At 34.3% G+C, this 27,038-nt stretch overlaps 2 protein-coding genes and 2 long non-coding RNA genes across 6 annotated transcripts; 1 reads left to right on the top strand and 3 right to left on the bottom strand.

The window, feature by feature from the left end:
* Window positions 1-7,906: 7,906 nt before the first annotated feature.
* LOC108460087 (uncharacterized) lies at window positions 7,907-10,575 on the bottom strand. The gene is made up of 3 exons (XR_001867458.2): window positions 10,479-10,575; window positions 9,922-10,007; window positions 7,907-8,325 (listed from the first exon to the last, which is right to left on the bottom strand). It is a non-coding gene; the product is annotated as an uncharacterized LOC108460087 (long non-coding RNA).
* Window positions 10,576-11,492: 917 nt separating this feature from the next.
* On the bottom strand, window positions 11,493-13,631 carry LOC108458408 (uncharacterized). Of its 3 annotated transcripts, XM_053026873.1 has the most exons (4): window positions 13,226-13,631; window positions 12,233-12,741; window positions 11,830-12,122; window positions 11,493-11,759 (listed from the first exon to the last, which is right to left on the bottom strand). In XM_053026873.1, exons 2-4 carry the CDS (start codon window positions 12,255-12,257, stop codon window positions 11,745-11,747), a joined length of 333 nt encoding a protein of 110 aa, XP_052882833.1. In that variant the 5' UTR covers window positions 12,258-12,741; window positions 13,226-13,631; the 3' UTR covers window positions 11,493-11,744. The 3 variants fall into 3 exon arrangements, 2 of the variants coding, with proteins under 2 accessions (XP_052882833.1, XP_017613285.1); XM_017757796.2 differs by having other exon boundaries at window positions 11,493-12,122; window positions 13,226-13,626; XR_008281488.1 differs by lacking the exon at window positions 12,233-12,741 and having other exon boundaries at window positions 11,493-12,122.
* A 2,403-nt stretch (window positions 13,632-16,034) lies between these two features.
* LOC128291405 (uncharacterized) lies at window positions 16,035-18,709 on the bottom strand. The gene is made up of 2 exons (XR_008281178.1): window positions 18,612-18,709; window positions 16,035-16,323 (listed from the first exon to the last, which is right to left on the bottom strand). It is a non-coding gene; the product is annotated as an uncharacterized LOC128291405 (long non-coding RNA).
* Window positions 18,710-21,609: 2,900 nt separating this feature from the next.
* On the top strand, window positions 21,610-26,241 carry LOC108459909 (glycosyltransferase-like KOBITO 1). The gene is made up of 11 exons (XM_017759310.2): window positions 21,610-22,040; window positions 22,499-22,648; window positions 22,788-22,840; window positions 23,323-23,431; window positions 23,558-23,692; window positions 23,822-23,866; window positions 23,970-24,157; window positions 24,520-24,661; window positions 25,056-25,102; window positions 25,227-25,314; window positions 25,737-26,241. The coding sequence occupies exons 1-11, from the start codon at window positions 21,702-21,704 to the stop codon at window positions 26,049-26,051; spliced, it is 1,611 nt and encodes a 536-aa protein (XP_017614799.1). The 5' UTR covers window positions 21,610-21,701; the 3' UTR covers window positions 26,052-26,241.
* The last annotated feature ends 797 nt before the right edge of the window (window positions 26,242-27,038 follow it).

The following is a 27,038-nucleotide window of genomic DNA, read 5'->3' as shown; positions in this document are numbered from 1 at the left end:
ATGTGATAAATGTGTGAAATAATTGAAATTGTGAGATGCTATAGGCTTAAAGTAGTTTCAGCTAGGCTTGGTTAATGTAGAAATTCGAATCGATTTACAAGCCTAGGGGTAAAATCGTAATTTTGTGAAAGTCTAAGGGCAAAATGGTCATTTTGCCAAAATATAAATTATGAAATGCATTGATTAATATAATGATTAAATTAGTGATTTTTTATCATTTTAGATCAAGAAATACGAAATCTGGACTTAGACCGAGGAAAGGCCAAACTAGTAGACTAAATCCAACTAGTCGTCCACTTTTTGTATACAGAGGTAAGTTGTACATAAGTAAGGCAACTTTATCGCTATTATGCGTTGAATGATCAATTTTGCATAATATGGTTGAATATGATTATGAATAATGCATGATAAAATTAATGTGGTAAATTCTCGGTTGAACCTAAGAATAGATTGGATATCCATGCCATGACATTTGGCTTATATGTGCGCTAGTGTAAGACCATGTCTGGGACATGGCGTCGGCCACGATATAAGAGCTAGTGTAAGACCATGTTTGGAACATGGCATCAAAAATGTTGTGAGAGCCAGTGTAAGACCATGTCTAGGACATGGAATCGGCATTGATATGTGCGCTAGTGTAAGACCATGTCTGGGACATGGCATCAGCCATATTATGAGAGCCAGTGTAAGACCATGTCTAAGATATGACATTGGCACTGAGACGAAAGCTACTGTAAGACCATGTCTGGGATATGGTATCGGCCTCGACATGTGAGCCAGTGTAAAACCATGTTTGGAACATGGTATCGGCAATTCACCCTCTTGTGTAAAGCTTGTCAGTTATCCTTTAGTATTCCAGAAGGTTTCATGGGTTATTTTTAAGGCTTATCATAAAGATACAAAATGATATATTCATGTTGTGAGTGGTACAAATTTTTATTTGAAACTCATGAGATATAAGTCTAGTTATGTTGCCTTGATGGTAAGAATGACATGAGTAAGGTCTAGCTATGAAAATGATTTTGGGACAATATTGTAATCTTTGGATTATACTTGAGCATGTACTAATATTTACCTTTGTTCACTCAAGAATGTCGTGTTGATTTATAATATGCATGGTTGATCTTGTGACTTATTTATATGCAACTTACTAAGCTTTATGCTTACTCCCTCTCTTTTCCATCTTCGTATAGTGCCGCCAAGCTAGTATTGGGGATCAAGGGACGTCGGAGGCATTGATCACACTATCACCTGAAGCTTTTGGTATAGCTAGTTTAAATGTTTTGAGTGTGGCATGTATAGAGACTTGATCTTTTGTTTAGTGTCATGTTAGTTTAGCCAAAAGTTTTGGCTCTTATGGATGTGATATTCATTTTTTATAGGTCATTAATGTTGGCTAATATTGATTATTATTAAATGCATTTGATGCAAATTTCTCATGGTTGTGGCTGTTTTGGTTATATATGTGATGCTTGGATTGGTTTTGGTTGATGTTGTGTAGGTTGGTGCAAGTAAGGGTGGCAAAAAGGCTTGGTAAATAGCCTTTTTTTATCCACATGGGCAAACACACAGGCGTGTGTTTAGACCGTGTGTGACACACGTCTTACCCCATGGGCTTTTGGTAAGGCCGTGTGTCCCTTACATCTAAAGTTGGCAAAACAGAATGCCCAGTAGTAACCACACGGGCAGAGACACGACCGTGTGTCCCAACTGCTACCTCAGCCCGTGTACAAAAACCTTGACATTCTGTTTCTGACATCAGTAGCCCTTGTGGAGGACACGGCCTAGTACACGGGTGTGTACCATGGCCGTGTGCCCCTAAAGGGCTACTGACGTTAGAAATAGAATGTCAAGGTTTTTGTATACGGGCTGAGACACAGACATGAGTCATGGACACGGGCATGTGCCAAGTCTTGTGAAAACCCCTGTGGGTTCGAATCGAAAAATAAATTCGCACGAGCTAGGGACATGGGCATATCCTGATATGTTTAGGCCGTGTGAGCTACATGGGCCTTGAACATGGCCATGTTAAGAAGACACACGGGCGTGTTGCCCTTCCACATAGGCGTGTGCCCTTATTAGCTTGAAATTTTACAAAGTTTTCTAGGGTGCACAGATTAGTCCCGAACCAATTGTAAAGTGTGTTCAGGGCCTCGTAGGCCCATAGTAGGGACATTAAGATATTGTGAAAAGTTTTAATTTTGAGCGAAATTTTATAACTAGGAAATGTATGTTTGTATGTGTTTAATTCCGGTAACACCTCGTATCCTGTTTCAGCGTCGAACTTGAGGAAGGGGTGTTACATCCTAGGACCATTTCCAATGGTAACAACATAAAAGAAATTTATAGTTATCATTTTCGGTTACTTCACCGAGTGGGTAGAGATAGAAGACTTGAAAACAATAATTGAAAGGCAAATGGAATATTTTGCATGGAAATCTATTATTTGTAGGTTTGGTGTTCCATGTCTATTGTAACAAACAATGAAACTTAGTTCCACGGGAAATTCAAAGATTTTTGTGTTTCCTTACGAGTTTCGCTTGCTCAAAGCTCAATGAAAATCCTTCAAATAAACAGTCAAGTCGAAGCAATAAATAAGAAAATCTTGGTAGCTTTGAAGGAAAAGGTAGACAAGGCCAAGGGTGTTTGGCTTGAAGAGTTTTTAGGAATTTTCTGGGCCCTCAGAACCACACCTTACACCATAACAAGAGAAACTTCATTTTCATTGGTATATCGCACGAAAGCAGTAATACCTACTGAGATAGGCCTAGATTCCCGTAGAACATCTCATTTCAATGATGAAACGAACCAGGAAGCTTTGAGGCTTAGTGTGGACCTTATTAAGTAAGCAAGGGAAACAACTGAAGTAAAGAATGTCGCTCGAGCTCAACAGGTCACATGGTACTACAATACTAAGGTGAAGAGCAAGCAATTCTAGGTTGACAACTGATAAGCTATAAAATTAACATATTTTAATCTCATTCTTAATGTGTTTTTGAATGATTAATTATGCAAATTAGTGAATTTGATGTTCTTAATCCTTTAAATTCATGTTTCTATTCTTAGGAAAGCATTTTGGAGTGAAAGGTGTGAAAAATGAGCCAAAATTAGAAAAATAGAGTTATTTTCAGGAGCCACACGGTCTGTGCATTTCCACACGGGTAGGACACACGCCTATGTGTGCCACACGGGCTGGACACAAGCCCATGTGCCAGCCCGTGTCGATTTCGCACCTTGCTGCCCAAATACGTAGAAAAACACAATTTTTACGCTTTTTGAGCATTCTAAAGTCTATAAATACCAATTAGAAGAAGACATAAGGAAGTGGTTAGAGAAGATTAAAGAAAACACTTGAAGAACACCATCAGAATCAACTCGGAAGTGGATCTCCATCAAGATCAAAGATCTCCTTTTAATTTCTCTTGAAGTTTTATTGAGTTTCTTTATGTCTTGTGGTTATTTAGACTTTGAGATGTTTTCATTCAGGATTATGAACTAATTCTCTAGATATTTAGGGAGAATGAAAGCTATGATCAATCCTTTTATTTAATGTCTATTTTTACACAATAAATACTTGATTCTTATTCTCAATTATGTATGCTTATGTTTTAATATTTCTGAGATATTAATTCATGTTTAATGTACTTAATTCAGTGAAGGAAAAGTCTCTATTTAAGAGTAAAATCTAGCATAACTGAGTGGAGTTGTATGAAATCCTAGAAATAGGATGACATAAATCTACTGGATTAGAGTCAAATCTAATAGAGGAATCCATTGATCGAGTTAATGCGATGATAGGGTTTTAATTAGAAAGAGACTTCAATTAATCAACCTAGAGTCAATTGTTTTTACTCTTGAAAGAGATATTAACATAATTTAGGGATTTCTACAGATCAAGACACAAGTGAATAAATCGTTTAATTCATATTCATAAAAATAGGTAAGGTCTAGGTGGATTCTTTCTTGGGTATTGTCTATCTCATTGGTTAATATTCGATTATTTCCTTGATTCATTCTCTGTTATGTTCTTAGTTAAATTAGTTAAGTAAATTTAGACACATCACTCCAAATTTTTGGCTAAATAATAGAAAAATAGTAGTTACTAATACTTTTAGACCTCGTGAATATGATATTCTCTACTCAACATAGCTATACTATTGTTCGATAGGTGTACATGCCTTTTTCGTATTTATAGTTTGTTTAGTAACCATCAATGACCTAGTCCTACGAAACACCGAAGCTAGTCTACTAGCATCCCAATGAGGAAAAATACATCCCAATTGGGAGGGATCATACAAGATAGTAAAAGGATAGGTTTTGGTGCTTATAAGATTGCAAAAATCGGCAGCCTTATCCTTCCTTGAACCTGGAATGCATGCCAGTTAAAGAAATATTACTTGTAAGCACTATTTGATTTTGTTGACCTTCTTTTCACTAAATGCAATAATTTTGTGTTGTTAAAAAAATTGCCAACTTTCGAACTTCAAAGATTTTTAGAATCTTAGAGTTAGCTATTTAAGATTGCACTTCTATCTTACAATCTGTTGATTTAAGATCACAACTAACCTACATAGCATACCAACTTAAGATCATATTTCTTCTTACAGTCCACTAATTTAAGATCATGGCTAACCTACATAGCACGTTCATTTAAGATGGGGCTTCTATCTTACAGCTCACTGATTTAATATCACGGTTAACTTACATAGCACGTCGATTTAAGATCACGCTTCTATCTTCAGTCTGTTGCTTTAAGATACAACTAACCTACATAACACGCTGATTTAAGATAGCATTTCTATCTTATAGTCCACTGATTTAAGATCTCGGCTAACCTACATAGCATGCCAATTTAAGATCACGCTTTTATCTTATAGTCCTTTGATTTAAGATCACAGCTAACCTACATAGCACATTGATTTAAGATAGCTCATCTATTTTATAGTCCGTTGGTTTAAAATCACGACAGACCTACATAGCACGTCAATTTAAGATCGCATTTTTATTTTATAGTCCGCTGACTTAATATCACAATTGATCTATGTAGCACGTCAATTTAAGGCCATGACCTCGTGGTTCACGTGTATCTTTGGCATACTAGCTTAAATTTTGCAATAACATATTGAAATAGATATTCAAAATACAGTTCACCAAAGGCACGGTTCACGTATATCTTTGACATAGTGTGCCTTCAACATAACTTGAACACAATTAAACAATTTTCCAATTCTAGAAAATAATAACTGAATAGTAAACTACAATTAAATTAAAGACATAAACAACCAAATTTCATTGAAAGCAAAACTCCAATACAACCCAACCAACAAAACAAAAAGAAATTAAGCATAAAATACAATACAACTACTTCTGCCCCCAATGCAAGTACAGTAGTGGTGGTAGTATCCCCCGCTTCCTCTTCTCCCTATCGGCCAGTTTCCTTAGTACGAGCCACACTTGTCTCCACAGGCTCACCAGAAAAGAAGAGTTTCCCAGATTCTTTCAATTCTTTAAGAAACTCTTCCCATTTCTCTTCGAAGGGAGAAAAAACAACAAACCTGAGGTCAACATTTGTGAGGTTACATAGAGAGTCACAGTCTACACGCCGAACATCAAGACCCGATAGTAGCCTGAACATGCAACAAAATGTTTGCTTTCAATTTGGGCATGTAGTTCTCAAGATTTTTCTTGGTTTGTACTTGATAGCTCCCCAAAGCTTCGCAGCTCTCTCTCCTTAAACTCTCTACTTCAACATGATGTCTTTCTTCTGTTGCCTTCATTTGTTCCTCCCACACTGCCTTCTCAACCTATGGTCGATTAAACTTCTCTTTCATTTCTTTTTCTCTAGCCTCCATTGATTTCCCTTTAGCCTCCCAAGTAGCAACAACCTCTACAAGCTCTTTTCTTTTTTGGTGCTTAGTTTCTTTGTACAGCTCATGGAGTCTATTAAGGGCTTGCTCGTTTAAGTCCACCGCTTTCTTGAACTCTACCTACTTGACCTCTTCTTCATTGTAAGCTTCATAGAGGCCTCAACCAATGAGTTTGCATTCAGCTACCATCATCTGAAATGAACCCATCAATTCCGTCATTGAGGGTTTCCTATCACAAGGCAAGGAAGAGGAATATATGTATTTTTTCACCTCTTGGGTGTAAGCACCAAAATATATAGATATTTTAGCACTTTTTATGTATAATTTATGCAGATTCCGAGTAAATAAATTACACTTTTATGGTTTTATACTCAATTTCATGATATTTTGATAATTACCATGAGTATGTGTTAATTTAGTGAAACCAATGTTAAATACATGTTATTTTGTAATTTTTTGGCAATAATTGGGCTAAGAGAGAATGTGGCAGAAATTGTGGTTGTTATTTGGACGTAGACATGTATAAATTGGAAGATCTAGATCCAGTCACATTAGGCTTGAAAGCAGTTCCATTTCAGAACCAATTACATAGAAATCCAGATAGAGGCCCAAAGTTGTTCAAGTGAAGGCCTAAAATCGTCCACTCCACTATTATCCTTTGATTCAAGTAACCATCTCTCCAAAAATAGCCATCACCTATTCACTTACCTAAACTTAAGCCACAACTGCCAACACCACTACTAAAAATAGTAGTCAACCACCCACTTCTCCACCAAGCAAGAGATGACAACAACTTCTACTAAAAATAGTAGTCAAATGGCCACCCACCTTCCTCATATCAAGGAAAGGCAATTAAGGGAGAGAGAATAAATGATTCTCTTACTAAAAATAGCAAGGGACATTGGGGCTTCAACAGCTATAAAATGGGACCTTCATTCATCCATTTTATAAACCAATTTTTTACACATCAATTTTCAGATAAAAATTCTTTTAAATGTTCTTGTCTTTCTCATGGTTTGCTAAACACTTGATTACCACAACATAATGCATACACTTGTCAAAAATGAGAACAGATATGAATGATTATTTGAAGGTGTTTAGATGATTTAGCATAAAGACGAGGAAGAGAGTCACCATTTGAAGCCGCAAGGAGCAGTTGCTGATAACCCCGTGTAGTTCAACTATTTCCTCTTCTTATCATAAAATGGTCATGGATAACCCCCTTCGGCTCTTCTTTCTTCCTATTATCTTTATTGTTAATTATTGTTTTTTGTGTCGAAAGACAAGATTGCATCTCATCTTTATATTTTCAATTTAATATGAAATGATTATTTAAAGTAAATATGAATCATGTTTGAGTTAATTGGTTTTCGTATTTTGAATATTTTGTGTGTAACACCCCTCACCCGCATCCAGCGCTGGAACAGGGTTTGAGGTGCTACCAAACTTAAATTCAACCAATCTTAAGAAATCAGGCCATAAAATTTTGATCAATTTAAAACTTTTTGTTCTATAAGCAACCTGTCCCTTAATTGGGCTTAAGAGGCCCAAAACATACATTCAAGGTGGTTCAGGGTCAAACCAAGGGCTCAAGAAAAACTTGGAAAATTCATGCTTTAAGGCTCCACACGCCCGTGTGGGTATGGACCATGTGGTCTCGCACGCCCCTGTGGCTTGGGACATGTCCGTGCCCTTAGCCTGTGTGCAACACTGACTTTAAAACACGGCCATGGTGTACCCCCGTGTGGCCTGCCTATGTACAACAATGACTTCAAAATTTTAAGTGCAGGGGATGCACGGCCATAGCACACACCCATGTGAGTGAGCTGTGTGTCACACACAGCCTAGACACACACTTGTGTGTCTACCCGTGTGGACAATACAAGGCTATTTTCCAAGCCATTTTGTCACCCTCACATATACATGTTCGCACAACATCACAGGGCACAATATCAAGCATATAAATGCAATTAAACCAACCTCAATCATGCAATAGCATGTCATCCACCTAACTTTATTTATCATGCATAAATATCCTATTTAGCAAACTCTCATGGCTGTAAACCACAACCAAGACATTATAATACATAAGAATGATAATAAAGTCAATGTAAGCCATCTCTCATGGCTATGACCACCTCTGATGGTCGAAGAGCATACATCCAACACACATGTTATACTACTAACCATGCATGGCAAACCCACATAATCACATCTTAAACATTAGACATATTATGAATAAATAGGTTTACAAGCTATAATTAATATGAGCCATATATAATAGCTCAACATAGTCCATTACATTTGACCAAATTATAATGACACATAACATGAACTAAGTCCCTATACATGCCACTCACTTGATATTCCTAACATATGTATCAATGCTTCAAAGGTGTTGACTTGATAATGTGACGCTGTCTCCGATGATCTCCAATCTCGAGCCGAACTGACAACACTAAAAGAAATGGAAAGGAGGGAGTAAGTGTTATGCTTAGCAACCTCGCATGAAAAATAATAAGCAATGTATTAACATGCTATTTCTAAATTCTCATATTTATTCATAGTCTAGTCATACTATTTTCTCGAGACACAGTCACTAGATTATTTATATCTAGAGCTACAGAACTCCAAATTAAGATCCGTTAATTTTCTCATAAACTAAACTCACATATATTCTTACCATAAAATTTTCAGAATTTTTTACTTAGCCAATTAGTATAGTTTATTCATTAAATTTACCCCTATTTTGCTGCTCAATAATTTCGACCTTTCATCACTAAAGATTTATTATCTCATAGTACAAGACTTTGATAATGTTCCCATCTATTTCTATTGAAACTAGATTCATTGAGGATTTCAATCATATAAATTATGATCCATAATTATTTATATACAATTTTTAAAAAATTTTCAAAGTTGAGACAGGGGAACCCGAAATCACTCTGACCCTGTTTTACAAAAATTTAAATATCTCCTAATATGAGATTCCTTTACTTGCATTGTTCCCTTTATAAGAAACTAGATTTGATAAGCTTTAACTCCATATTTTATTCAGCCTTTAATTCAACTTTCACGATTTTTAGTGGATTTTCAAAGTAGGACTGTTGATGCTGTACAAGTTATTTTAGTGCCACAAAATGATAACCTTCATAAGATTGCCACAAAAATTATTCTCATATATATCACTCATTCATTTACATTCTTACTACATGTCCATTTCATTTTTCATGTCCAACACATATCCATGAGTTTCGAGTACTTACCTGTGCTATCTTTTAGTACAACGCTCGTCCAAACATGACGACTCATATGCATCATAATAGTACCATGTAACATGAATAAGTTCATCATGACAGGAACCTTTTAATTCATTTTTCATATTAATCCTGTTGAATTTCTCGAAATCTCAATGGATATCTTATTTACCATCAATTCATACAATGATCATTTTAAATACGCACTCCCGCGAACCTCACATAATATGGCAGGGTTACCAGTCCAGGCTAAATCCCCTATAGAATAGATTCACAGAGTAAATGTCGGGATTACCAGTCCTAACTAAATCCCCTACAACGACAATTACTCTAGTGAGCTCGGATCTAAATTACTAGTCCAGGAAAAATTCAGATCCTAATTGGATTACCCGTCCGGGCTAAATCCTTAACGCAGACATATTCTTCGGGAGGCTTGATCACTCAAGGAACACCCGTCCGGGCTAGATCCTTTTTACCGTCAATTCATTTTCGAGAAACCCATCGAACATCCTTTTTATTCAACTGGGATTTTCTCTTTTTTTATCAAGTATATCAATACGCATTGATGACCATGAAATGTACAATCAAACCAACTCATTTTCATGTTTATTAAGTATTAAACCATACAATAAAAATAACATATCACAATGTTTCCATACAACTTGCTCATTTTATTTAAAATGTCATATTCCATCAAACTTCCATTAACATCAATTTAAATGCAATCATAACAAGATATATTTCATGTATAACAATAATAACATGAATAATCGGCTTATTAAATCACACAAACTTACCTCGAATACGAAAACGACAAATTTACTATTTTGTCCACAACTTGGTATTTTCTCGATTTTAGCCCGAATCTTGATTTTCCTTGGATCTATCATTTCAAATGTAGCCTATTTAGGACTCACATTGTTCAAATTGACCCAAAAATCATATTTTGGCAAATTTACAATTTTACCCCTAAACTTTGTTGAAATTATATTTTTGCCTTTAGGCTCGTAAAATGATTTTTATTCAATTTCTTGATTATCCAAGCCTAGATAAACCATTTTCATTACTAGGGCAACTCACAAAAATCATTATTACACACATTAACAACCCATTTTACAACTTTGCATAATAACCTTTTTAAGGTATTTTCATGCAAATTTCCTTCACAAAAGTTGTTTATTAGACAACGACAACTCATATTCTTTCATAAAAACTCAGTAAACAACACATATACATTCATGGAAAAACCCTAGACTCTTTATCATTTTGCAAACTAAACCCCTCATTTGAAAGTTTATGCTTTAGGGGTTCCAAAAATATAAAAATCATCAAGAAATAACTAAAGATTACTTACTTGTTAGGGCTTAAAGTGGCTGAAAGTTTAAAGCTCAAAACCCCCATTCTTTGCTGCCATTTTCGGTGAAACATGATGAAGAAATAAAAAAGATAACTTTTTCTTTTATTTTATTCTTTTACCATTTAAAACACATGCACCTAATTTTGACTTTTCAACTCTCTTGTCCCCACTTATGGCTGGCCATGCTTTAATTACGGGTCTTATTGCACCTTAAAGACCCCCAATTTTGGTTTTCCAAGCATTTAACACATTTGGGTACTAAAACAAAACTTTTACCTTTTATGCGATTTAGCCCCTTTTTCGCAATTAAGCACACAAACGGCAAAATTAATTCACCAAAATTTTCATGCACTTATATAATCATGCTATGACACCAAAAATATTAATAAAATAATTTCTTAGTCTCGAATTTGTGATCCCAAAACCACTGTTCCGACTAGACCCTATTTCGGGATGTTACATTGTGCAAATAATTATTTCATATCATTTAGGTTAAATTCATATTAATTATTGTAAATGTATGGCCAACATTTGTAAGTTAATGAATTAATTATTTAATCTGAGAAGAGGTAATAGTTAATAGAAAAAAGACCTAAATAGTGCATCATGTCGATATCGAAAGATGATTGTTATATGCATAAATTGTGTAAATGCCTAAACGGGTGATTTCTAGGTTAGTTTTAACATAGACATATGCAGAATAAATTAAGGACATAATAGGACTTCAAGAGAATCCTATGCTTTAATTGGAATTGGGTTTTATGAATTTTCATATTGCCACAATTCTTTTGTGATATTATGTTTATAAATTCCAGTAAACTCTTGTTAAGTGAAATATTTATTTTAGTCTATTCATGTAATTTTCTATTAAATCTTGTGTTTATCTCCCTATTGTGATTATTTTTCTACAAAATGTGTTGACTTGTTTTGTATTTGACATCTTATTACATTTTTTATAAATTCAACTCTCAACATTTCTTACAAATTCAACTCTTAACAATTATTCTTTCCTTTATTTTGTTTAATCAAATTATTTTATAATTAACTTTACGAATAATTCACACAACAGTTTCTATGGAGACAATAACTCTTTACTTAATACTTACTACTTGTATAACCATGTACACTTGCACATATTCTCGCAATACTGGGGAAGGTGTTCCTCCCATCTCTTCCTAACTACATAGGGACAAAAGGGATATCTCCTTACACCAAGATGATCCTTCCAAGGGAAGAAAGCATTTACCTCACCATCTAGAGAGGTCAACTGCAATGAACCTAGAAGGGAAACATGCGGTACATTATGAATTATTCCAAAGTTAGGCCCCGTAAAAAGAGATCTGCATACCGAGGCCATTAGGGTCATGAGGGCCGTAGGAGTAGAAGATACAAGAATATCTCCCCCATACACAATGATTTCCTTTCCTCTCCTATGGTGGATTCGATTCGTACTGCTACTATGTTCTGTGTTCACAAATTTCTCCTTCATTTGTTGCCTTTTACAACCACTACCACCAACCCCTTGCTCTGGAGTGCCAATGTCCTTATTTCCTTGCAAATCTAGCATAAGAGAGTCTATATCCATGATGTGTCTGAGCTCACCTAACGAACTGGTTGATTTCGTTGAAGAAACAACAGTGTCTGCATCATCAACAACATTATCATCAACATCACTGTGCGTTGTGTGAGGGTTCGCCGACCCTTCCTGATCACTTCTAGATAAGGAGGACCAGTTTGAGAATGCAACTTACAGAAAGAATAAAAAATTAGGCTCATCTTTTTTCCCTAATAAAATTAAACCTAGGTCATCAGGGGCCTCGTGCGACCATACGAGTTCAATAGGTAGAACACTATCAGATTCAACACCTTTCGTAATTGCTTGGTAGCCATTAGGGCTTTGTTCATAGAGGCAATAACAGAAGATATTCCTAACAGTCAAAAGATTTTCCAATCTTAAGACACGGCCCCTATGCAGCCTTTTATATTGGTCAATGGCAAGCACAGAGTTGAGGGGTTGGTGTTGGAGGCAAATGACTTTGCTGGGCAATGCCCACTTAATTAGGAACTCGAAATCACCCCCAAATTTCTTCTTGACTCTAATGTATTTATAAGGATTGAGGCAAAGGTTGGACAACCAGTTACGAATGATTGGCTCATGCCCTTTTCAGGTACTAAAATACACCATTCCGACCAAGAGCCCCTGATTGCAAACCTTCAGTTGATAGATATGTTGAAAAACACTGAGTAGAGGTGGCTCCTCCTGTAAGCAATAGGTAATAAAATATGCAGTTAAAGTCTACCACGATAAGCTGAAAAGCTTTCCCAGAGCAATTCCATACTCTTTTAAAACAATACAGAAGAATGGGTGGAGGGGGAGATAAAACCCAACTTCAAGCAAATAAAGAGGCAGTAAGAAACCCTCATCGGTGTTTCTCAATCACTTTTCTCATATGACAATATCGAAATCAAAGACGAAGTTTGGTAAAATGATTCCCTGAACCACCAGATGTCAAACCATATCCTCCTCTTTAGTCATACACCGGTATGAGGTGGCTTCTACACCAGTGCTAGTATCACAAGGTCTTTGCAAGACGCCACCTCCAACATCTGGACCAGTCATATGCCTCTACTGGCCACAGCCAACACGACCACCATCCTTTCCCCCGGAACCCATTCTAACCCTAACCATGATTCACATTCGTGCTAAAAAAAAAAAAAAAAAAGAAGAGGAATAGATGATTTACCTCTTGACCAATGATGATTTTAAAAGCAAACCAATAGAAGATTCAACCAAATGCAAGCAAAGTAAGAAAATAGGGCTTCAAAAAACTTGAGGGACGATTAATCTTCTTTGTGATGGTTCCTCTTTTTTAAATCTCTAATAGGTAGAAATGTATCCTACAAGTTTCAAAATCAAACTGCCATTTAGATCCGCCATCAAGCATTCAACACGTGTGAACATCTCAAAATGGTCACTTTGTAACCCTTCTTCGACCAGCCTGGAGAAAAAAATTATTACAACTACATGTCTTGGGACCTGGTCCAGATGGTGACCTAACTAGAGAAATCTAAACATGACGACCTGACTTAGAAGCCGAACATCTCATCTCCTCATGCGACCACGACTCGCCTTGTAACGACTCGAATTTTATGGTTATAGAAAAAGTATATTTTTAAATTTTTATGTTTAAAAAATAGATTCGAAAATATTTATTAGAAATATTTATGAAGTTAATTGTGAGGCCAGTTGTGTGTTTAATTAGACTTTAATTAAGTGAATTTAGCTTAATTAAGAGAAATTAGGAAAAATAATTAAATTGAATAAAGGGTAAAAGTTTAATTATAGATTAAAGAAAAATTTAATGAGCTAAATAAGCAATTAGACTAATTGTTTAGAATGAGGCGCTAATAAGTATAAAAATCTTGAGGTTTTGTTATTACTCTATTATTATAATTATTATTAATTATTATCATGGTTTTCTATTTAAATATTATTATTAATGTTATTATATTATGAAATAAAATAAATTTAAGACAAGTGTATGGTAATAAGATGGTACAAGTGTAATAATGTATATACATACACTTGTATTATAATTATTTATTTACTTAAAATTTAAGTTAAAAGATATTTATTAATTAAATAATTATATTATAAGATTTTGTATGATAAAAATAAAAGAAAGACAAATGGACGGTTTTGATAATATACAAATTTAAAAATATTTATATGTACAATTGTGATATATGTATTTGTTATTAAATAGATATTTATTATAATTATTAGTTTTATATTAAATTATTAAATTATTATTATATTATATTATTATAGTGTATTATTATTAATATTATTAACTAATATATATATAAACTAAAGTAAAATAAAAATGAAACAAAACAAAACAAAGAAAGAAAGAAACAGAACAGGTTAAAACGAACAGGGGAGAAAAGAAGACAAGAAAAGAAAAGCGAGAAACAAGAATTTTAAAGCTTGGAACTTAAATAAGTAAGTCAATTTAAGTCATTTTCTTTTAATTTTGATGTTTTGAAGTTTTAAAACAAGGTTTTGATAAAATTAAGTTAATATTTTGGAAGTTCATAGGTTTTCAAATATAGTTTATGTTGAACAAAATGATGAACTAAGGGTTTAATTTATAGAAATTTTAGTTAGAATTGATTAAAAGATTAAATTGTAAAAGAAGCTATTAGTTTTACATAGTAGTGACTAAATTGCAAGAAGTTTTAGATTAGGGTTTTATGATGAAATTTAGATAGTTATGTCTTAAATTTGGTTGAAAATTGAGTAGAAACAAGGTATGAATTGAGATAGAAAAGTAAGTAAATTTAGTTAAGATTAAAATTGAAATTAAAGTAGAAATTGAATAGAAATTTAAATATTAAATGTAAATTAGTATTGTATTAATGATTATGAAAATTGTTTTAATTTTCGTAGTTAACGTTGTGCCGGAAAACCTTGGCTAAGGAAGGAAAAGGCAAAGTCAACAAGGGTTAGCTCGAAAATTACGGTTTGTATTTCTATACTCCGAACTTAATATTTAATAGTTGAAATTATTATTTATTATGTATGGTAAGTGCATTGAAATGATTATTTGAATTGGAGTGAACATTGGTTAAAATTGAAAAGTGAATTTAATTTTTAATTGTTGTATTTTGATTAAATGTTAAGGTAAGTAATTAAGGTGAGAATTATTTGTATTGAGTTTTACAATTGAAATGGATTGATTTGGTGTAACACCCCTTACCCATGTCCTACGCCGAAACAAGGTACGAGGCATTACAGGACTTAAACATACACATTCATATAAAAACCGAGCCATAAAATCTTTTTTAATTCAAAACCTTTCAAACACATGCATGTCATCCCTTATTTGGGTCTACGAAGCCTAAAACATTCATCGGAATCGATTCGGGACTAAACCGAGAACTTTGAGAAGTTTCAGGAAAACTTAGAAAGTTTTCCCATGAAACAGGATCACACGCCCGTGTGGACATAGGGACACGCCCGTGTGGACATAGGGACACGCCCGTGTGCCTTTGGCACGCCCGTGTCCTTAGGCCGTGTAACTCTCTGTTTATGACGTTAGCATGCACATCGAACAACACGCCCGAGTCTCCAGGCCGTGTCCTTCACACGGTTGAGACACACGGCAGTGTCTCAGCCTGTGTGGCCAACACTTAGGCTATTTTCCAAGCCTTCATGTTACCCATAATCTCTTACAACCTTATGCACATAAAAATCACAAATCACGACATCATTTTAGTGATTAAACACTCTTTATTAAGACATATCCTTAACATTACCATGTCCTTTTACAAGTAATGCATCTACTCATGCAATACCAAGTCTAGATTCCTTATTTCACATTCATAAGACTTGTCATTTTGATGACCACTTTTACAATTATACTATGGTTACCAACTTATCCATCAAGCACTCAAGTTCAATCATTATCATGTTGTGTTTATAATGTGCAATTACTAGGCTATGATCAGCTCAATTGGTCATAAAGCATACATCCAACACACATGTCGTATTACTAACCATAAACAAACATAATCACCTTATAGACATTAGACATGACATGAATAGCTAGGCTTACAAGCCAAAATCAATATGAGCCACATCTCATGGCCATATACATACAACTCATTATAAGCCAACACATTTGGCCAAAGCAAAATAATACATGTCAATCAACTAGATCCCTATACATGCCACTCACTTGAAATTTCTAATATATACTTCATTATTCTACAGGTAGCGACTTGATAGTGTGATGCTACCTCCGACGATCTCCGACCACGAGCTAACCTAAAAACACTAAAGGAAAGGAAAGGAAGGGAGTAAGCTTTACAGCTTAGTAAGACCGTATGAAAATAATAAGCAATTTATCAACTTGCTTCTCTTGGTAATACAACCCTATTTGCATTTTTACTCATGTTCCAGTCAAGTTGTTTTCTCGAGTCACAATCACTAATTATTTATATCTGGAGCTACGGAACTCTAAATTAAGTTCCACTAATTTTCCCTAAAACTAGACTCACATATATTTTTCCATAAAATTTTCAGAATTTTTGGTTTAGCCAATTAGTACATTTATTCCTTAAAGTTACCCTTTTTCGCTGTCTAACAGTTCTGACCCCTCTTCACTAAAAATTAATTATCTCATAATATGGGACTCAGATGATGTTCTTGTCTATTTCTCTTGAAAATAAACTCATTAATAATTATAAGAATATAAATTATAACTCATAAATATTTTTTTACAATTTCCAATGGTTTTCTCCAATCAGAACAGGGGATTTCGAAGTCATTCTGACTCTCTCTCACAATAATTAAAATATTTCATAATATAAAACTCTTTTGCTTACACCATTTCTTCTATGTGAAACTAGACTCATTATGATTTAATTTCATATTTTATTCAGCCTCTAACTCAATTTCTACAATTTTTGGTGGATTTTTAAATTCAGACTATGACTGCTGTCCAAAATTATTTTAGTGTAAATTAACGATACTATGTTTATCACACCATATTAATTCATTTTCAGCACATTGGTAAGGTTACATATTCATACATCATAACTATAGACCTATAATCACAAGGCCATCACAAATTCATTCTCATAAGCATGAATTACCTATTTACATCTTCACTAAATGTGCATCATAAACTAAAATCATTTCTCATGAGCTTGACATACATACCTGTGTTACTCAACATGCTCATATTCATTCCTTACTAATCATATAACATGAATTGAATTCATGTCTCATCAATTTCATGTAAGTACCTATACCACTCACAATATGGTCATAACCTTTCTCATTTAGCTTAAACCGTAACTCTCACTGTTGAACCATTCGGAAAGCAATTGGATATTCACTAAGCCTCAAACATAGGGTATAAGGCCAATGCCATGTCCCAAACATGGTCTTACACTAGCTCTCACATATCCGTGCCAATGCTATGTCCCAGACATGGTCTTACACTGACACATCCCGTAGCCGATGCATGTTCCAGACATGTCTTACACTGGCTTACATTCTCGAGGCCGATGCATGTCCCAGACATGTCTTACACTAGCTCTTGTCTCAATGCCAATGTCATGTCCCAGACATGGTCTTACACTGACTCTCATAATGTGGCCGATGCATGTCCCAGATGTGTCTGACACTGGCACACAAATAACCCGAATGTCATGGCATGAATATCCAAATTGTTTCTTAAGGTTCAAACATGAATTCTACTATCTCAATATTCATCTTAGTAATCATTTCCACAACCAAGAAATTCATGCTATATCAATTTAAACACATATAATAACAATGAAGTTGTATTATTTACATACAATTTACTCGTTTCAATGGAATATCATATTCCATCAAATCTCCAAGCATTCAATCAACACATAAATGTTATTTACATTTGACATCACTTTCTCATATACAATATCATCAACATAAACTTTAACATAATCATGGCAAGATAGATTTTCAAGTATAATAACAATGGCATAAATATCATGCTCATTTAATCACACGGACCTCCCTCAAATGTAATTTCGGCTAATTATTCTCTTTTTATCTTTAACCGCGCACTTTCTCGATTTAAGCCCAAATCTCGATTTTCTTGATCTAACATGATGAAATTCACTCATTTAATCACTAAATAAATTTGGACAATCAAAATTCACATTTTTAGCTATGACCATTTTGCTCCTAGACTTTCACAAAATGACCATTTTACCCTTAGGTCCGGAAGTCAATTTTTATTGAATTTCCTTATTAGCCAAGCCTAACCGACCAATTATTACTCTTATGACAGCCCCAAATTTCCACTATTTCACACAATTACAACCAATTTTACAATTTTTACAAAATGGCCCTTTTAGTTGATTTCCATGAAAATCATTTCACCAAAGTTGTTTATTAGACAACCAAGACTCATTTTCTTCCATAAAAATTTAGCAAACAACATAAATCCTTTCATGGAAAATCCCTGGGCTATCAACCATTTCACAAAATAGTCCCCCCATTAGCTAGTTCTTGCTACAAGGGTTCCAAAAGTACAAAAATTATCAAAAATAGGCATCTAAACCACTTACTTGTAAGGGATATAAGTTGCTGAAATTTTTGAGCTTTCAAAACCCCCTCTTTGTTGATATTTTCGGGTGGGGAAGAAGGAAGATGAAAAGATGACAACAATTTTTTATTTTTGTTTTATTTTATTACCAATTAAGCCACCTAATGCACACCAACTTTGACTTTTCAACCTTTTTTTTGTCTCCTTGATCAACCACTAACATATGCACACCAACTTTGACTTTTCAACTTTTTTTTTGTCTCCTTGATCAGCCACTAACATATTTATGGTCTATTTAGTCAATAAAGACCCTAATTTAATGTTCTATAGCTATTTGACACCTTTAGCTAGCAAAACAAAACTTTTGCCTTTTATGTGATTTAGTCCTTTTTTGCAATTAAGCATGAAATCACTAAAATTATTTCACCAAAATTTTCATGCACTCATATGATCATGCTATTACACATAAAATATCATTAAAAATAATTTCTCTGGCCTCGGAATAGTGGTTCCGAAACCACTGTTCCAACTAGGCCCAAAATCGGGTTGTTATATTTGGTATGTGATAAATTTATTGAATTTATATGGATATATGTGATTGATGTGGAAATTGAATATTGAATGTATGTTATATTGAAAATTAAATTGATTGGGAATGTGATTAAATAAATATGAATAGGTGATTATTGTGAAATTTGAGTGTATGCTAATGAAAAGTAAAGTGAATTGTATTGAATTACTAATTTATGTGATTAAATTGAAATGTATATTGATTGAATACTAAAAATTTATTAGAACCTTATTAACACTTTCGGGCTAAATCGGATATAGTTGGCATGCCATAGGATTGGAAGTGTTCAGAGATACTTCGACCTTGAGTCGATGAGGCACTATAAGTGCCGTACTGTTACTTCGACTTCGAGTCAATGAGGCACCATGTGTGCCGTCGCCATCTTATTTCGGTTTAATCGATGAGGTCTTGAGTATCGTCTCGTTATTGATTACTTGACAAAGTCGATGAGGCAATCGTCTTTATCTTGGTGTGTTGGTTGGATATGTGTATCCGTCAATGTCCGAGTCATGTTAATAGGGGTGAATAAAGGTACTGAATGATTGACTGTTATTGAATGATTGATTGTTACTGAATAACTGATTGCTACTGAATAATTGATTGTTACTGAATGATACTGATAAATTGATTGATATTGAAAAATATTGACTGATATTGAGCTTGGAATAAAATGGATTACTGATTGAAATGTGAATTGTTGAATATTATTTATTGATATTGAACAGTGAACTGAAACATGATTGAAACACATGAATTTATGTAACTCTAAAAGGGATATAAGTGATTAATATATTTGTTCAAGTGAACATATTGTGGAAAATTATACGAGTTAGTAGATGAAAGAATTGATTGAGTTATAAAGGATTTATCTATGAATTGAACAATCATATAATTGTGATTGTTATATGATTTTTAAGTGAATGTTATATTTTCATATTATTAAGTGTTCGAATTATAGAAATACCACTGAGTTCATACTCAACGTACTGTTTGTTTCCGTGGGCAAGATAAGTGAAAGTCAGATTGTTGGATCAGCATCCCAGGCCAATCCCGAACTCTAAGTGGAATATATTATTTATTGGTAATGGCATGTACCTAGGATATCATATTCATATGAGTGTCACTTTGAATTATGAACGTAAAGGTGAAATAAATAAATTTTAGATTTGGTAATGGTATATGCTAGGAATTAGCTTAATTAGTATGAATTTGAACTATTTGAAAATGTAAGTGAAATACTGAAAATGATTCATCATATAGGCACATAAAATATCTAATTTGACATGTTTTGAGTAGGTTTAAATGAGATTTAAAGTAATTGAATGAATGGTTATTGGAATATTTGGTATATTAAGTTGCAGGGCTGGTAAATTTGTTGTTTAAGACTCATTTTGAGTCCACACGGTCTAGCACACGAGCGTGTGGATTGGCTGTGTGAAAATTGCACAACAATAATTTCAAGTCAGAAAGTTACAAGGGCTCTCGACAAGGCCGTGTAACCTAGCAACATGGCCGTGTGAACTAGTGACACTGCCGTGTGAGTCACACGGGCAATCCACACAGGTGTATGGGTATTGTTCATAAGGAAAATTTTGAAATTTTGAGAAAAATTAGTAGTGATTTTAAATTAGTCCCGAATTGATTTTACAGTTCATATTGGGCTTCGAGGGCCCATTAAAGGGACGATATGTTAAATTTATGATAAATGTAAACAATTATTTTAATTAATGACCGTAATTGAATTGTATTGACTGGTAATGACCCGTAATCCTGTTCTGGGGACGGATAAGGGTTAGGGGGTGTTACACGCCTCACGGTTCGCCTCCTCCCGCGTCTACGACTCGCCATCCCCCTGTCCGCCTGATGACTACAGCTTGCCATCACCTTTTTCGTACCACTCTACTCCCAGTTCGCCACCTTCCCCCAGCTTGCTAGTTCGGCTGGTAGCTGATCCGCAATTCGCCACTTCCCTATTTTTCGACTAGTCAGTTCGCCACTCTCTAGCTTCACCTCCTAGCTCATTGTTCCTCTGAGGTTATGTGTCAAACCTAGAGAGGTAACGTGTCATTGTGCATGACACCTTGTTATTCCCTAACATGTCCCATTAAAAAACTATGCCTTATAAATATAAAGATAACTTCCATGAGAGAGGGATGAAAGAAAAAAGCCCTCAACAAAACCATTTCCTAGTTCTTTTTTTCTTTATGCAGTTTTATTTATAAGCAATCATATTTGCATTTGTATTTATTTTTCTTCATTAATAGTAAACTTTTGTGAAAAAATTTCATTAGTTAAATAATTAGTAATTTATTTTTTGACCCGTGCATGGGAGAATTTATAACTTTCCCCCTACTTATTTTGCCACCATTCTATTCCGATTCCTATTCATATTCCTATCCAAGCAAATAAAAGTATTTAAATTTATTCAAAACTGAAAAATCTGTTGAAAACGAAACAGGAAAAAGAGGGAAAAAAACCGAAAAACGGAATTTTGGTTGAAATTGCATAAAAAAAAAAGTCACCCCCGCCATTTCCACCACCATGGCCAACGATCACCGTTCCAATTCTCTGCCCCCCTCCACCCATTCCTTCCTTTCCAAGCTCCTCCTCTTCCTAACAATCCTCTCTCTCGCGTTAGCTGCCATAGCCTTCGTTCTCCAGTGGCGCGGTGGGAGTGTATCTGATCCCACCACCGTCACTTCCCGATGGGCCCCTCGTGGTTCCCGCCGCGAGGTCTTCCCTGGAATGGAGACTTCATCATCTCTTCCCCCCAAATACAATCATTCTTCTAATTGTATCAATCTTGGTCGTAGCTCTTCACCTTCTTTCCCCTACTACAGGGACTGGAAATTTGGTTTTGAAGATAGTTTAAAGCCAAAGGTACGGCTTTTTCTTCTTTTTCTTCTTCTTATTCTTTTCCCTGAATGATCTGAATTGATCCTGCTTCTGGGACTGATACTTGTTCGATATTGCTTAACCATGGTGTTTTTGGCTTGGGATTTTGTTGAATTCTCCAATTTCGGCTTTGATCCATTTCTGTGCTTCAGATTCTGTATCAAACTTATTATTATCATTCAATTCATTGAATTCCAGTTTTTTCTCTTTTGATGCGTAAATTGAATCTTTCTCCCAATTAACATGTTCGATTTTTTTTAAAATTTCTTTATAATGTACTTCTTTTATCAAGAGATTTTCTTTTTCATTAAATCAATTTTCTCGTAAGCACACATAAATCCGTTATATGTTCCTACCATCTCTTCTATGTTAGTCTAGTTTTCGTTCAGAAGCAATTAGTGTGATTCTTTGAGCCTTAGGTTGTTTTGCTTCTCATATAGCAGATTTGTATTACAACAAGTACATCAGCCGGGTTGGTGCAGATTTTACCATGGATGTTTTATCATAAGGTTATTGGAGTCAGAACCTTTTACCTCTTTGTCGAAGGACATGCAGCATCTCCCAATGTTTCCAGAGTTTTGGAATCTATTCCTGTGAGTTTATGAAGCCTTTGGCTTCCTCTGATTTAATTTTTGCTCTGTATTTCATTTATAAGTTGAAGTTTCAATTGATTTTCCTCCGCTTGTTTGTCTGAATTACTTATGAAATAAGTTTTATGTTGTTGTTCTTTAGGGAGTCAAAGTTATATATCGAACAAAGGAGCTTGAGGAGCAGCAAGCTAAAAGGTCAATTACCATTATCCTTTTGGTGATTGAAATAAATCTCTTGGATTCTAAAGCTTAAGCGAATGTATGCTTGTCCCCAATGTTTCTTCCTAGTATTTTGTTTGACAAGTACTTTAGCTGAATGTGGAGGCTACTGGTCATAATTTGTTCTTTTTTTTTCTGTGCTTTTATTTCATGCTTGTTTAATTATTTCTTTAGCTGAAAGCAAGGTTGTTCTCAATGTTTCTTCCTACTATTTTTTTAACTAATACCTTTGCTGAATGTGAAGTCTACCAGTGATAAATTGTCTTTATTTTGCATTTATTTCATGCTTTCTTTCATTATACTTGTTCACATGCAAATATCCATCATCTGTTGCTTTTCTGGTTCTTTAGGGACAAGTCCCATTCACATTTTGTCAAAATGGTTGTGTTTTAGCACTTTACATTTAGAGTTTGCTTGCTTAATCTTTATTATTTTCGCATTTTTTTTGTGGTTTTCAGCCGGATCTGGAATGAAACATGGCTTTCAAGTTTCTTTTACAAGCCTTGCAATTATGAGCTATTTGTAAAGCAGTCTCTCAATATGGAAAATGCCATTTTCATGGCAAGGGTATGCTCTGTGGATGGTTCTGTTTTCATGAATTGATATTCGTTTTTTCTTTTTGCAACTGACATCAAAGTTATCTCTTGTCCTTATTTTTACTATGCTTATTCTTTTTTCTTTTTGAAATATAAGGATGCTGGAATGGACTGGATAATTCATCTTGATACTGATGAATTAATATACCCAGCAGGTGCAAGTGAATATTCTTTGAGGCAGGTGCTACTAGATTTGCCTAGCGATGTTGATTTGGTTGTATTTCCAAACTATGTGAGTGGCATTATATTCATTAGTAAGAAAGGAAACTTGGAATTCTTGGTTATAATTGTATATACTTTTATTCATTTGGAATCCAGTCCTGTTATGTTTGATAGTGGAATTTTTCTCCCTTTTGAATAGGAGAGCAGTGTTGAGCGAGATGATATAAAGGATCCTTTCGGTGAGGTAAAATTTCACTAGTCCTTTTTTCCTTGCTTTTCTTTAGTTCAGTAAATTGATGACTGAATGGAGTTTGGCACTTGGCTTAGTTTTGTATCCATGCAAACAGGTGTCAATGTTCAAGAAGAACTATGACCATCTTCCAAAGGAAACATATTTTGGCTTGTATAGAGAAGCAACTCGTGGTAACCCAAACTACTTCTTGACTTATGGGAATGGAAAAGAAGCTGCACGTGTTCAGGATGAGCTTCGTCCAAATGGTGCTCATAGATGGCACAATTATATGAAAACTCCAAAGTATGGTGACTCTGTACTAATGGAAAATCATGATCAAATAACTTGATGCAATATTAGCATCACAAATACATTTCTCATAAATTCTTATGTAATTCAATATACTTTGCATATCCGGGTAAAGGGTGGATAAGGATAAAGGATTTTGGGGCCATTAGGGATGGGGATGGGATGGGTGCAGCTGGTCATTGATAATAGACAAAGTTTTATGTTGGTTTCATATCATTGATATACATATTGGGAACTGAAACTGCTTGACTTGTGAGAATGATAGTTGCTTTTATTCACTGTCATTCTCTGTTTGGCTGTACATACACATGACAACTCTGAACATAATTATGCTTTGTACAATTTTTGTTTTTAAGTGAAATCAAATTGGACAACGCTGCTGTTCTACACTATACATATGCCAAATTCTCAGACCTGACATCTAGACGTGATCGGTGTGGCTGCAAACCCACTCAGGAAGATGTCAAAAGGTGCTTCATGTTGGAATTCGATAGAGCTGTGAGTTTAGTACCTTCTGTTACTCTTATTTTATTGTTTACCTTGGTCTCTTTACTACTGCTATTTATGAGTTGTAAGACTTATTAAGATATGGGAAATGCAACAAGCTATTAAGGCACTAAACCTCTATAGATTTGAACTGGATATTTACTGCTATGAGATAAAAACTTTTGGATTGAAACTGATAAACTGGAAGCAATATTAAGGATGATGTTTTACAGCGTCCCCACCTCCCAAGCAATTCATAAGGCATTACGATTATGCATGATGAGTTTTTTGGTTAATATTCCTGTGAGGTGTTCAGGGACTATATTACATGACATGAGCTAGAACCATCTTGGATCTTGATTATCAACGGTTCTGTCATTGTCTATATAAATGTTATTCTTTGCAGGCATTCATAATTGCTTCAACTGCAACAGAGGAAGAGTTGCTTCACTGGTATAAACTTGAAGGCAGTCCTTTTTTCTTTTTTTCCCTGGATGCGCTGCTTTATTGCACCTTTCTGCTCGATACAAATGTATGGATGCGCTGATGTCAAACTACAGACCTTTGGTTTTTGTAGGTATCGGGAACATGTTGTTTGGGGTGATAAAGACCTTAGGCTGAAACTCCTAAGAAAAGGGATTTTAACTCGCATATATACTCCTATGGTAATGACAATTATAGCGTTTTAGAAAATAAGAAATGACAGGAAATTAAAACTACTTTTATAAGCATCCATCTTTAAAATTCAGTTCAAAATGATGTATGATTGTAAGTTTAGGGTCTTATCCTTTTTGCTACAATGCGTAACTTAAACGGATATGCTGGCATATAAAGGCTCTAGTGCTATGTTGGAAGGGTGTCATGGCAGTTGAGGGTAGTCGTTTGAACTTGAAACAACAGAAATTCAAACATTTTATATGGATTACTTGTCTAGGAAATGCATCACTATTTTGGACCGTTTGATTATTGTTATAGTTAAATAATATGTTTTACAAGTTATCTTGTACTTGTGATAATGTGTTAAAATTTTTTACTTGGATTTTCTTATTCTCTTCTTAGCTATAAATGTTCTCTTTTGCTGTGTCAGGCCATAATACAAGCTTTAAGGGAGTCTGGTGTGTTCAGCTCTGTCATTGCAAATGCCCCCGCTACTCTTTCAAGGGACAAGTTTATGTCTTCCATTGATAGTAGCAACTCATCAAGAGATGTTCCTTCAGTGTCTTTTTCTTCAAGAAAGATTGGTGGACAGGGAGAGAATAAGGCATCTGCTAGGAAGTTGCTGAAAATTGAAGCTATGGCAGCTGAGGTAGCAGCTGTTCCGCCATTATCACCCCCTGTATGGACAGACAATGACCGCAGCCGCATTGTAGAAACAGTCGCTGGTGGGAATTCTTCTATTTAAACCAGATTTGTCATTATGATGTATAGTAGGAGAGGTTTCTGCTCTGCAACTTGATGTTGAAGCATGGAATCTGGCATTGTAATTCTTATTTGTAGATACTAGAGTATTGAGTACTGACATTTGAGGATGTCATTTTACTTAGTAATTAGATGGAAATAAAAAACACGTCCTTATGCATTCTTTTACGAAATTTAATTAAGACAAAAACTCATCAATCTAGAATTAAAAAAAAAAGACTTTGCAATACATAAATCAAAGTGTTGCTCTCCACTTAAGTCCATTGTATCGAGGCTGAGAATTTTGCATGCAAAAGCAGGAAATGTGACATCAACTTCAACATTCAAATCCAAAAGAAAATACTAACAAATTAGAGGGGATAATTGGAAAGAATCCCATTTATTCCTTCCTATTTTACAATTAAATAAATCCATAGCAATTAAATAATTTTTTTTAATTTTAACATAGCACTTAGTAATGAGTCTATACATTTATAGAAAGATCTTAATTTTCTCTAAATTCATATGTTTAAATTAAATTTTATAAATAATTTATATTAATTGTTTAAATGAAATTTAAATTTTATATTACATATATTTCTTGACAATAATATCAAAATTTTAAATTAATAAATTATATTTTTTAAAAGTGCTTAACACCATAATAATGATAGAGAACTAGCCTTAAAAGAAGAAAATTAAATAGGTAAATGATATTTTTTTAAATATTCCATTAAAATATATAAAAGGAAATGACTTATAATTACCGTAATTACTATTACACTGACATTTTTTGATACAATATTTAAGATAGAAGATATAGATTACATTTTTTTTGAATAATAAAATCACATATTTTAAACTTGTGTGAAATGAATCACTCTATTATTAAAGTCAAGAGACCATTATACCAACATTGTTACAATAATTATGGTAATATATATTTGGTTACCATTAATTGATATATATATATGGTGCAATTACCATACAA

This window comes from Gossypium arboreum, chromosome 4 (genome assembly GCF_025698485.1).
Source record: "Gossypium arboreum isolate Shixiya-1 chromosome 4, ASM2569848v2, whole genome shotgun sequence".
In the NCBI taxonomy this organism is placed as follows: Eukaryota; Viridiplantae; Streptophyta; class Magnoliopsida; order Malvales; family Malvaceae; genus Gossypium; species Gossypium arboreum.
The sequence above is the reverse complement of the archived record's forward strand: the minus strand, read 5'-3'. Positions and strand labels throughout refer to the sequence as shown.

Coding starts and splice junctions, on each gene's coding strand:
- LOC108458408 (XM_017757796.2), bottom strand. CDS start 12,257: ATGAGCCTAATTTTTTATTCTTTCT. Junction 12,123..12,232: donor CCTAATTTTTTATTCTTTCT/GTAAGTTGCATT, acceptor TTGATGATGCAG/ACACTGTTGTTTCTTCAACG.
- LOC108459909 (XM_017759310.2), top strand. CDS start 21,702: ATGGCCAACGATCACCGTTCCAATTCTCTGCCCCCCTCCACCCATTCC. Junction 22,041..22,498: donor AAGATAGTTTAAAGCCAAAG/GTACGGCTTTTT, acceptor CTCATATAGCAG/ATTTGTATTACAACAAGTAC. Junction 23,693..23,821: donor TGGTTGTATTTCCAAACTAT/GTGAGTGGCATT, acceptor CCTTTTGAATAG/GAGAGCAGTGTTGAGCGAGA.